General features: G+C 34.3%; 1 protein-coding gene across 1 annotated transcript in view; it reads left to right on the top strand.

The window, feature by feature from the left end:
• Positions 1–10912, top strand: part of MEI4 (meiotic double-stranded break formation protein 4) — a 61219-nt gene extending 50307 nt beyond the window's left edge. The window contains exon 5 of the mRNA XM_058419693.1: positions 10589–10912. Coding sequence (XP_058275676.1) covers positions 10589–10840 — 252 coding nt within the window. The 3' untranslated portion in view covers positions 10841–10912. The remainder of the gene's footprint in view (positions 1–10588) is intronic.
• The last annotated feature ends 2773 nt before the right edge of the window (positions 10913–13685 follow it).

Here is a 13685-nt window from a genome sequence, read left to right as displayed (position 1 = left end):
TCTGTCATGTTTTTGTTAATGTATTCCTGCAGTCATCTGAAATAATTTTGAAGAGCTCGGTGGCCTATGCATTTAGTATGATTTGGTAATATGATCTTTTAATATCTTTCAGTGATTTAAATCTTGCTTGATAAATTAAGCAATTATGTTAAATTGCATTAAATTTACAGCAAAGAGGAAAGAATTGTGTTCCTAAAAGCATTTAAAAAGCTTTGCTAAATTCTTGTGTGTGTTCCCTACTGGTAATTATTATCTGATTGTAAATAATGTGGTACATAAAATAACATAGAGGGATTTTGAATTCTTACACAGTTAGAAACATGCTTTATTTCTTGTTCCAGATTGTTTAATTAAAAACAATTAGTGGTGTTGTACTTCCAAATTTTGACTTGACTCTGCACTCTTGAATACATTTTCCTTTAGTTAAGGCCAGTTGTACCCTTATCAGCCTACGTATTTGAGATTTACAGAATCATCCAGGTGAGAGGTTTGCCATGTAGAAACTCTGACATGCATTGCAGACATTCCCCAGACTACTTTGAATGGGAGTCAAACTATTCTCATTTTATGAAAAGGAAGCCCTCAGACTTGGTATGACCTATTAAATTTCACTATATAATAGTACTCAGAGCACAGAACTTTCTTCAATATGTCTTTCACTATTTGTTTCACCTGATATCATAAATTTTAGAATTATAACCATTTTTCTGTACATAATCCTTCCTGTTTATTTCTTATATTTTCTTCTTCAAAGCTAGAAAAACTAGTTGGCTTCTGACAGTCAATTTAGAATTTAATTCCTTTCGAGTTTACTCTGTGTTTTTGTGTTCAATCAGGATGCTTCAATTTTCACACAAGTTGCAGAAGAAGTTTCAAAAGGATCCTCCTAAGTGTAACTGTCTTTAGACTTACTGTGGGCATGCTGAACTTTAGAGGGCCGATCTGAAATGCTTTCCAGCACCAGGACACTCACACATTCCAAACTGCTGCTCTGGAGCTCTTAAAAACATGTCTTTTTACACAACTGTGCTGTTAAAGCAGTTGAAACAAAAAAAAAACAAGCCAACAAATTTTAAAAATGAAGTTGTCTAGACAACTTCTCATTTTGGATCTTTCCAGAACAGTCTAGCAGATAATTAATGGAAAAATGAAATTTGAAAGCAAATGTGTATACTATGACTGTATCTGCTTATAGTCATACCCATCTGGTTTCTGTAAAGCCTAAAAAGGTTTTAGGGAGTAATCTGTTCCATTGTCTGTTTTGTTATGTTTTTAGTCAAAGGTCTAATTCCTTCCAAATTTAAGTTTTTATGCATGTATGCAAGCTTTAAGATACACTGTGGTGTTCTCATGATTTCGTGACATTTTATATTTTATGTGATTTTCAATTAAATATGTTGAGTCTGTAATTTCTCACATCTTTAAGCTGAATAAGCAATATTTTCATGTTGTTAAATGCAATTAACCCACACAAGATTTATTCTACATGCATATTCCATATAGTTTTAAATACAATAAATAACAAAAATAGCACTGCTTGCCAATCCTGCCAATTTTTTCTGAAATTATATCTCTTCAGTCTTCCATGTCTCCCAGGTCTCTTCAGTTTTACAGTTAAAGTTTGGAAGAGTAATGTTATTCTTTAAAAATTCAGAGGTTGTTATGGGATTTGGTGACATGATTGTGCTGGAAAGTGGGTGTTTAAGACAGATGGTAGAATCACTGAAAAACCATTGTTGTCTTGTTTCATTTATATCTAAGGGAAACATTAACCCAATTTAGGAAAATAGCTTGGGAAAACATTGTATATATGTGAAATATAAACACTTTCCTAAAGACTTTTTATCTTACAATAAATACAAGATTTTTTCTAAAACAAGAGGAAGGATAAATAGATAGCTACAACACTTCTTCCTAAATCAAAGGTTGGTTTATACTGTTTTGAACAGTTATAGAATATTAAACCTCTAATTATGGAAGAGGAAAAATAACTGCATAATTAGAAGGAAATCTGTCCTCTTTAACAGTATCATTTTTTATCTCTTAAAAGTATACAGAGACTTTGATTCCTTAGATGAAAGGGATTCAGAAAGTAGATGCCAACTTCTTTTTCTTACAAACATTAAGCTTGTGTTTCAACCAGGTTGGTCCTTTTCCTCACACAGGGCAATACCTAGAATCACCGCTCTTCCTCCTTCTTAAGAGTTTTGTTTTGTCTTGTTTTTTTCCTGTATTTTCTGTTTTATTTTGCTCCAGATAAATACAAGCATCAAGCACACATTTGTTCTCAGTTAGTCCAAAACCACCTAGGTTTGCTTATGTTTGGGCTGTTTTCTTTGTGTTTTTGAACCTGGAGTGGTGGAGTCTGTCTCTGGCTTTGGAGCAAGATCTCATTGAAAATGAGAGGGGATGCATGTAGAGGCACTGCTAGTAAGCTGTTACAAGCTTCCAGAGCTGAAAACTAAAAAAAGGAAGATTTTCTTCTCTGAAGTAACTTAGTAGAGGGGGTGCAGTAAATTGAACTGGGAGATAGGAAAACATGGGAATGGCCATTCTGCCTCTGACAGTGCTTACAGTAAATCAGAGGAGGAATCTGGAGATGTTTTTAAGAACATTCTCCCAGTGTCAATCTATTTGTGCTATTCCATGTGAAGAGCAGTTGTTTTTACTTGTGTATCCGTGGATTTCACTGTCATACAACTGTTTACTTTTCTTTCACCCCATACAAGCTTTCAGCTTTCACAGTGTCCTGTGGCAAGCAATTTAAGGGCACGTTCTGTGACAGCCTTCTGCTCTGGTTCTTGGACCAGCCATCTGTCACTTGCTAGGTTCAGTTGATTCTTTCCATCCCTAGCATTGGAAGAGATCGTTTTAGGAAGTCAAGCTCTATGTAGGCAAAATTATCATGCTTTTAGGAAAAAAAAAAAAAAAAAAAAAGCCTTAGGTGATGAAAAGCATGTTGAAAAGCTTCTTTTCAAAAATTAACGAATTATGATTCAGTACAAATAAATGCATATCTTGCATTACTGTCAGGATTGCCTGCCCAGTGCTAGAGTCACTAAAGCAAAGTGATTGCTATTTATTGTCAGAATTTCCTATGCATTTTCTAAAACAGGTAAACTGTCAAATCTTTTGAAACTAATGTAGCTATATTTTTCAACAATCCATTGTTTTCTGACATGATTTTAATTAATAGAGGAATTTTATTTATTGCCATTATTCAAAACTTAATCTTATTGCCTTACCTTGTTACCTATAAAAATATTATATATAGGATGCTTATTTTCAAGTCCTGCTTAGATCACTGGCCTTGCTGTACTTACAGCATTTCTCACATGACAACTTAATTTCTTATGTCAAAAAACAGTGTCTATTATTTTAATTACATGGTTATTTTGTGTAGTACTCTTACACTTGTAAGTAGGCAAGTCCTCCAAAAACACAAACCACAAAACAGCCCTTTCTCTAATACTGAAGTGTTCATAACTGAAAATTTTTTTTAGATTGTTTTGTTGACTGCTTTCTCCTGATAGAGACTTTACATGGGGTTGCCTGGTCTATAACTTCGTTTTCAAGTTAGAAGTATTCTTAAGTAACCCATTTGATTTGGAAGGACCCACAGTATAATAGATATTTTAAAAATCTTTATTTCAGATTCAAAAAAAAAAAATCAAACCAACATATTTCACATACTTCAACTTGTGAATAATTAATTTTTATAATTTTAGAATAAATTTCAAAACTAACATAAATGTAAGAAGTCGGATTTGAAGTATATGCCTTGTAGATAGGAATAAAATGTGTTTATAAATTCCCATTATCCTAAGAAGGGTCACAGATTTATATATTTTGGCTGTTCTCTCTAAATGAGATAGCTTTTTCATTTACAGTTTAGAGTTCTTTAATAGGATAAAGGAGATCAGAATTTGGATTTTAAAGCTTTCTGTGTCTTTGTTATGTTACTTGCAAGAAAATAGTGATTCTTGCTCCAGAATGGAAACATCAGTGCTCTGCTACTGACATATTTAATTTTTTACAATATGTTGTGGAAATTGTATTACTATAAGAATAGTACTGCTTAAGATGTCTTGGGAATTTCTCGCAATTCCGTGTGTCACACTAAGCGCTAGTAACAAATGACCCTGCTAAGTGATATGTGGAAGAGGCACAGTGCAGAGATGCCTCAGGGATAAGTATCTTCCCCTTGGGGGACAGCAAAGAGAGCAAACACTTTAAATTCTATCAAAAGTATTTTCCAGGCTATGCCAAATAATGATGTCTGGACAGTTACTATTTTTACAAGATTCTTACTGTTGCTTCTGAAACCTCTCTAGCTTGAGGCTGTCTGGGACTTCCAAAGTATTGTTGGCACAATCTTACTCAGGACTAGTCACTGCACATGCTGTAGATTAAATTGTTCCAAGAGTTTATCTGATGGTCTCTCCTCTGAAAATTAACTGTTACAAATGTTGGAAATAGGCATTTCAAATCACAAAACAAAAAGCTCCTAAAGAGATATGCTAATCTGCTAAAAACTGAATCATCATAACAATTTGTAATTACCCTTTACCTTAACACAGTAGTATTAGAAACAGAACAAAAAGACTTCTAGTAAAGACTTTCATGCATGCCTGCCTTAAATATTTTAGAGATGCATATCTGCATGTTATTTAAACACTAAACAATTATAGATAATCTCTTTTATCCTACTGTCATTTCGTGTACTTGGATATTGTTGGGTTCGTAAATTTTAATGATCAAGTAGAGGTTATTTATATATTTGCAGAACATCCATTTGAGAAGATTTCTGTCTTGTTTTGAAATAAAATGCCTACTATCCAAATGTTCTTAACTGTACTCTGAAAAAATGTTTCTTTTGTATTTAGCACTTGAACACAGCAATAAGTAACCTGGATAGGGATTTCTACAAGGAAAACTGAAGGATCAGGAACAAAAGTCCCTGTGAGAATTAATCTTGTTCATTCATAAAAGGAGAATGTATTGACTTGATGGAACAGTTCAGTGATTGTTGAAACATGTTTCTATTAACCTCTGACCTAGACTGGATGAGTAGAGTAAAAACAGTGTTGATTCTACTGAAAACTTGGGTTTTCAGCATACCCTTCGTAAACAGAAAGTTTACCAAATGATAATTGTTTGTGGTTAGAATTTCCTGACAGTCACTTTTTTCTTGTTTTTTCATTATTCGGATTTAGGAACATTTTTTGCTTAAAATGTGATGCTTTCATCTAGTCAAATATTGCTCCATTTAGGAACTTTTAGTTATAGTTATATACTCATTAGAACTGTAGTGTTAAAATGCAGAAAGCCATTTCAGTCTCCCTCCTATATGCAGGCATAGTGAGCACAGAAATAAGTTTTTCATTTATGGGAGCATCAGTGACTGCATTTAGTGTGTCACTTCCTTTTTGTTTAGTCTCAGTCACCTTCCTCTTAGTTCTAGATGAAGCATCCCCTCTTACCACCAGAAAGCCAAGGCAACAAATAAAATGAACCAACAACAAAAAAAGAGTTGAGGTAATTGTCTATTAAACAGCATACCCAGGACTGTGTGTCTCTAGAAACATGTAAATCAAGCTCAGGTATTTTCTAGGAGGCTTGGTCCTCTTCAAACATTTTCAGGTGGTTTGGGTGAGTCCCATGTTCCTGTGGGATGTGAGCTTCCACTTGCTCTGTGGCCTCCTGGCCCGTGAATTTTAATTTTCTCGCCCAGAATTCAGTCTGTATTGCCTGTAATAGCCACCTGCAAAGAGGCAAGGTGGCACTGGGACTTTTTGCTGAGATGATGTTAGTTGGTATAGGCTATGTCAAGAGAAATGTATGCTCTTTGTTTCTACCTTCTGCCTGGAAGCTTTGGCTACATTTTCATGCCCAAGGAGGAGACAGACAGGCCATGGGGGATTTTACCTGGAAATGGCTAGATGGCAGGTTTGGTACTGTTCTATCCTTCATGCTGAACTAAGTAGTCACAGCCCAGCAGCTGATGCTGATTCCTGCTGCCTGTGCTTCCAAGCTGTAGCAGCTCTTGTGTATTTTGGTCTACCCTCTCTACTTCTCTGAAAAATACGCATGTAAAAGAGAAGAAACACTACCATTTGACACTTGATGTTTCAGTGAAATTTTACTTAGAATTTCTTGAAACATAGGAAAGACATTTTGCTACCATGAAAAGTTATATCCCTGCTGAATAGTAGAGGTTTGGCAAGAAATGGAAGAGGCAAAACTTGCAATAAAAAAATTAAAAGAAGCAAAACTATAAGGATATGATGGATTGGGGAGATCTGGGCAGAATACATTTCTGCTAAAATAACTGTCTAGAACTGTCAATTCTGTGACTTCCTAAATAAACACTCATCTTTCCAGTCTGATTAAAATTTGTATTGGCATGTCAGTGTTTTATGTAGAATTTTGTTGTGTAGAGTTACTTGCTGAAACATATATTTAAACTTGGTATTGCCATGGGACTTAAAGAGCCTAAACAGATGTTAACTAAATTATAGAGATAGAAAAGGAGGGAAATGTTTTGTCTCTAAACAAACATAATGGTGCTTTGAAATTAATTTTAATTGTTTTCATTTTGTCAGAAGTTTCAGCAATTAAATCTTCTGTTCTAAACCAAAAAAAGTTTCCCAAGTTAGTGCCATTCCTCCTGTATTCCAGAGAACATAGAGATGTTGCTGACACTTCTACATAAGCATCTGAGCTGCATGGAAGCAGTTGCCATGAACACACTCTATTTCATCTATTTTTTGTTTGCATTGGTATTGTCTCTGTTCTGTACATCATTTGAGGTGTAAAAGGAATAAAACTTACTTGTCTCTACTCAAGAAAGTGTCATCAGCCTTCTGCATATGAAAATTTCAGGCCCAACAGACTGTGTCACTGGAAATGTGACTTGTGGCTGGTGACATAGCTTAAGAATTGTAGAGAATTCCTTCAATTTCTTCTCTTGTTTTATATTGCTGTCGAATAAATTATATAAATGTGCGTAAACCATTAAGACAAGAAAACAAAAATATTCTAAGTACAATTAGGAATCTCTTTCCTAATCTGTTTACCAAGACTCCAAGTCTGTCCAGTAAACCAGCAGCAGCTTGGAATTTGATCTTGTTTTGCAAAGAGGAAGTATAATAAAGGGCCAGGGACCTGGAACACAGCAGTTTCTTTTCACATGTTAGTACTGACTGTGATAGCATTATAATGGAGACAGGTAAGAGAACTTTTTCCCTGCTTTCAAATATTGTAGTAAATATGTGTCCATTTCCAGGTAGTTACCGTGCAGAAGAAGGTTGGATAATTAATTTCAACCAAACATTTTGACCCTTGTTTCCATCTTACATAAAGCTCCATTTTTTATAAATAATATTTTTAAAATTATTAAACTCTAAAAAGTTTATTTGTAGCAAGAAACCATAATAAGAAAATATTTTCAAAAGTCAAATTTAAAACTAAGGTACATGAAAAATGCCTATTATGGCTACAAAACACATTTCCAAGTACTTGGTGTGGCAAAATTGGTGAGGACTGATCTCATAAAGTGTAGTGCTAAAATCCGTATTGCTTACGTGTCTGATTTATAAGAGTGATTACCTTAAACTTGATTCTGAAAAACAGAATTAACATTAAAGTTATTGAAGTTAGTATTAATATATTCTGGAATAGCAGTGTGTATATGTGTGTGTGTGTGTGTGTGTATATATATATAAAAGACTTGCTTTATAGGCACACCCTCAGAACTTTCTGGTGTGTGCACATATGTGCACAGCTACCCACTCACACACATTGGTGGGCAAGATTAATCGGCCTTTTATCTGACTCTGCACCATTAGGGAACAATAAAGACGTCCCTTTACCAATTATGTGTCATAAATTTATATTGGTAGTAATTGCATCAATCAGTGCTACAGAAGACATCTAACAAAAGAAACAGAGACACATTTTGTTCTGATTATTAAATGGATTGGAAAGGTTAATAATAAGCCTTGAGCCAGAAAATGTTCTAGACTGATTTCCCCCCCGCCCCAGTTATATAATGCAATATTTTTATGTGCATTTGTCTCCAGAAAAATAATTATCTCAAAAATTACTTCCTCTTTGCCATCATGCTTACCCTTTTCAATGTCAGTTCAGTGTGATTAAAGCAATTTTCCTTTAACGCAGTAGTATCTGTAGAAAAAGCTAATTCATTAACTTGTGGATTCTATTATCCTTAATCAGATAGTTTACTAAGCTGCAATTAGCTGCACCTTTTAAGACCTTCTGAAAGTAACACAATTGCTTAACTGCATGGAAGAGCCTGAGGTTACAGGAGTAAGTGAAGTGACGTAATTTCCCTTTCTAAAACATTTTATATTGATTACTCATGTAAAAGGAGTGAATTTTCAAGGCCAACACATGAGAGGTTTTCGCTTATAAAGTTGTACATCTAATTTCCAAATTACAGGAATTAAGAGCATAGAACTTCCATTTATGTTTTTACGTAGTCATTTTTTTGTGGGTACAGTCACACTTTATCACTGTGAAGAGTTCTGGGACGTGGTCTATCTGTGGTTGTAGTTTGGAGTGGGATGAATTGCATGCTGAGGGACCCTGGCAGCTACTCAGTTGCAAAAACTCAGACATCTAATAGCACACCCAAGGTAATACTCCTGGTTCACAGCTGCTGCCCTGAGGCATGTGAAATGGCAATAGACATCTACATTCAGATATCTGTGTGCCACCCCTTGTTCCCTCCATCAGCTGAAACAGGAACAAGGGATAACTATCTCAGCTTGTTGATGCCTGTGTTTGATCAGATGACCCCTAGACTGAAAGTCTTAGAAGCAGACTTCATAGGGCTTTAGAATCATCTGTTTCCTAGAAATTCAGTAAATCATTAAAAAATCTTGCTTTTGCAATTTTTAAAGCTGTAATTTTGTCTAATAAGCAAAGTAAATATATTTAGCTCCTCACTATTAGTTAGCGGTCAAAACAATCAGTATATAGGCGTGATTGTCTTAGAGTTGGATGTTTGATATTTGAAGAAACAGACTGTCTTATTACTTCCGTTTTGGGACAAGATTTTCCCAAATTAGGCAGTTAGATTTAACTGAACTTTAGAAATATGCAAATACTCAATATACTTTTATTAAGTAATGTAATACTTTTTCATTTTTTGCTGTCTGTTCTGATAAGAACATCAATACTGAATCCTTGACAGCAGCTTCTAAATTGTATATTTTTCTTACCAGATTCCAGAGAGACAGAAAAGGAGTATGCAAGGTTAGGGACAATATGTTGTAGTAATGAACCTAGTTTTCAAAATTTCTAGAAAACTCAGCACAATTATTTTGCTACATTGACATTTTGCAATAGGTTGGCTGTGGTGTCTTAATTTTGTCTCTGAGGTGGGAGGCTACCTGAAAACTGTTACCACACGGTGCTTCAACACAGATTTAGGTTTAATAACTACTATCTCAAAAAGCAAAGTGAGCAATGTTTGAGTCAACATCTTCCTCAGTTTTAGCTGGAGAAGGTAAAGTCCTGTGGAATTCTAGTGGTATCAAAAATTCTTTACATTTTTTGTCAAACCAATGATTGTATGCTAGATTTCTTTGGGAAGTCTTGTATGTAATCTAGACTGAATAAAATCATTTGATGCATTTTCATAGACCCATGTTGAAGCCTTGACCCATCTGGCTTTTACCACAGATCTAAACAGTTTTTTAAATTTGCTAGAGCTATTTTAGAATATATAATTAATTTTCTAGCAGCTATGATTTTACCTTTCAGTTCTGATCATCTGCCTACTGTAATTGCAACCTTTTTCAGAAGATTGTCTGATATTATTGGTAGATTTTGCTGTTGAGGACATAGAGTTTCATTCCAAAGAGATAATTTTCCAAGGTTTAAGTTTATACCTTACCAGTCATTTTCTATGTACAGAAAATGTAAAATTCTCTGTAAAATTCCAGTTTCTAAATGCAGGAAAGATAATTTATATTGGATAAAGCTGTAAGACTTTTTTTTTTTTTTTTGACTTGGTCAGTGTCCTTGTTCCAGCTTATTTGACAAGCTGAATACTCCACTTTAGATTGTTTAGAACTGGCGTGTACCTTTTCTATTGAGGCCGAGAATTTGGACTTTTAATTTGCTTTCTGGATGTGTCACTTGAATAGATGAGTGTCTATATTTAGGAGTAAAGAAATCTTTTTCGCTTGTTATTTTATTTCTCAGAAAACAGAAATCCACCAATTTAATTATATGCCCCAAACAAACAAAGCTGCTATTGTAGTTGTTTTTCTGTACATCACTATGGTATGTCACAGCCTGTGGATAATTAGGTAAAGTAAACTCTCTCATGAAGAGGAGGTAATTTACTTTTCATCACACTTGGTGGTGTGATGCAGTGTCAGTTATTTGTTACCACAAAAAGGAAAACATTTTTTAGAAGTAATCATACTGACTGTATAGGTGTCCTGATTATATAAATAATACTATAAATTTTAACAATATTCCTTAAACTTTCATCTGAGAAGTTAAGCTGCAGAAATTTTTTCACATTCTACTGATTTTTCTTTATTCCCAGGTCCAGTCTGCGTATGACATTACCCAGTATGAGAATATTTTTTTTTTGTGCATGATTCTGGAACAACTTCTTCAAAATGAGACAGAAGAAAGTAACATTTCAAGCTCAGACTATCGAGGAGAAGAAAAAAACAAATTTCTGAAGAACCTTGATCAAATTATTCTTCATCTCTCAGATGAATTCCCTTTGTTTTCTTTGTATTTGTGGAGAGTGAGTGTTCTTTTGAGCTCAGGTCAAATGCAAATTGATTAAAATAAGCAGCCTACTTTTTAACCATGCATTTGTTGTAGAATTGCATTGGAAGATTTTCGAGCCAGACAGGGATATTATTCTTATTAGAAAACATTACTTTAAACTGCTATTCTATACAGCAGTTTCAGAGACAATGCAATTTATTTCCAATTCTGAATATAGAAAAAATATAATAATCCAGGTGCCATTTTCAATAAATGCTGTTTCTTATAATAGTAAACAGTGTGTTGGTGTTTGTGTACACAGTGAAAATGGAACAGAAAAAGTTGTTTAGGTGCTGTTTAAAATAAACACTATGAATTTTAAAGTACAGTCATAATCTGTGTGTAGAGCTTCCGAGTTAGGAGACTAATGCCTGTCCTTTAAGAGTTGTATAGCTTCTCCATGATTTATAGACAGTGTCTGGTTGGCTGAAATGGAAATGTTTATTTTAAACTTGATAACTTATCCATAGAAATTCTTACAGGACAGACTTCATTACTGATAATCAAATGAGTCGTTACTTGAGCAAAATAAAATCTAGTGCTCTGTTTCACTACTTTCTTATGTCCATTGTATACTGCTTGGCTTTACTTGTGTATGCACAAGTTTAGGTACAATAGGCCTAATTCCATCTGAGTTGAATAATGATTTCAGAGATCTAATCTGAAGAAGTGTAACTCATTTAATAGTTACTTTAAACCTTTCTGTTCAAAGTTAATGAATATTGATAAAATCCCCTTTGATATATTTACATATTATCTGATATTTAAGGGGGGGGGGTGTGTTTCTGTGTGATAGTATTATATTTATAGTAATAATTAAAGTAACATATCTTAACAGAAATTACCTTAAAAGATCTTTAAATTGTGAGCTCAACAATATCTTAACTGAACCATAGTCTTTGATAAATCTAAAGGATAACTATTATGATCAATTGCTCTTTTTTTCTATTAGATAAACATTTTATTTTCATTACATTTCCTAGAAGTGTCTATTCACTATAAATGCAAAATATTTTGAACATTAGTCCTTGTCCTTCCCCTTGAACTTGTCAGATCAATTTTTATGTCAGGAAAACGCTCTGAAACACCACTGTCCTGTTAATTTGAATGCATTTATTTTTTAATAAAGCTTTGCTTTATATATATGTAAAATACATTGATAAGAAAGTGGGTTACTTTGATGGTGAATTGGTTCCCCAGAGAGTGTTTCTTAGTTAAGACCCTGGCCCCTGTTCTGTTTCTTAAACTTCCTATTTGTTATGTCTTATGGTAACATTTGTTTAATGCTTTCTTCTAGCTAACTTTCTTCCAACAGAAATGTTTGATTTGCAAAACAAGCATTCCTGACTAGTGACATGAGAAAATCAGATATGTTCAGCCAACCTAAAGAAAATAAATCAGTGTGAAAGTTTGGTAACTACTCAGGAACTACTGTGCCCTTTTTGTTACTGCTTTACTTGTTTGTTTGTTTCATTCTGGTGGAGATCAGTTCTTCCTTCTTCCTCCACAGCACTGAAAGTATGATTGCAAAAACAGAAAGGAAAGGAATAAACAAAATGAACAATTATTTAATTGATTTAATAATTTATTTTTTTTTTAAAGCTTCATTCAAATATAGTGTGTATAAGACACAAAATGCAGAAGGATACTGGTATTTATATAATGGCTAAATGTATATTGTATCTTGTATAATGTATATTGTATAATGTATGTTGTATATTGTTTCAAGCATGTTGTTCAAAAGAAAATTTCAAACCTAGATTGTACACCATATTTGCTCATTGATTGGAAAAATGTATTTTTGTTGTTAGTAAAGTAACTCAGGCAAAAAGGGACACATATTTTCTTCTTTGCAGATCATAGCACTTTCTCTCCAGTTAACTCTCTAGGCCACTGGAAAAGCAATGGATATTTTGGGAAATATATTCATCCTTGGTGAATTTTGAAGTAACTGCTCACTTGGAGACATGATTTTTTAAATGTTTTTTTTCAGAAAGACAAGGGTTTGTATCCAGGGATGACACAACTACATGGCACTTAAGCTCTGACAGGGATTTGGAACAGTTGCACAGCTTTGGAAGTGTTGAGGCAGAGTGAGAGTTCCCCTTGCAATATCATTGCAGCAATCTAGGCACACACTCACCTCTCTGTAAAAGTGCTGTTAACTGGTCAGCTGGGCTCTCCTTATCTGCTTAGTGCAGAATTAAATAGGGCAGTGAACCATATGAATGAGCACCTCAGCTTTGGTAGAGGCAGTAGCCCCTGCAATCAGAATACTTGCTAAATTGTTGTCTCTTGTTTCTCAGAGATTTTTCACTAGGAGGGGACTTGGCTCAGGATGAAAATGCACAAAGGTAGACTTGTACGTTCAGATGTCTCCATGTGATTGAGACATCTAATCTATGAAACACTTGCAAAGTAAATAAGTCTTTTGGTCTGTGTGTCTAGCTGCTACCCCTAAGGACTGTAGATCTTCTCCAAGTCTTGTGTTAAATTTTCTCTCTTCATGTAGATGCCTCTGATGCCCTGAAACATTTTTAGTGGCACTGTCACTTTAATGTGTCTGCTTAGCCAACTGAACAATGGTGATAGCATGAGCTTAGGTATGTAACTCACCACCACAAACATGCATTTTAATTGTCTTAATCTGAAAACTAAACCCCACATTTGTGATAACTTATATGTTTTAAAGTAGGAAATCCTATGTTTAAATCCATGCTCTTCAGACAATTTCTATTCTTGTCTAATGACTATTAGATGTAATATGAGTAAACACCACTGTCTTTAGTTTTGAAATAACCAGGATGGCTGAGATAGTCCCTGGAGGATTTGCAACCAGATTACAAGAAACCTGTCTGCAG

The sequence above is a fragment of the Hirundo rustica genome, chromosome 3 (genome assembly GCF_015227805.2).
Source record: "Hirundo rustica isolate bHirRus1 chromosome 3, bHirRus1.pri.v3, whole genome shotgun sequence".
Taxonomy (NCBI): Eukaryota; Metazoa; Chordata; class Aves; order Passeriformes; family Hirundinidae; genus Hirundo; species Hirundo rustica.
The sequence above is the reverse complement of the archived record's forward strand: the minus strand, read 5'-3'. Positions and strand labels throughout refer to the sequence as shown.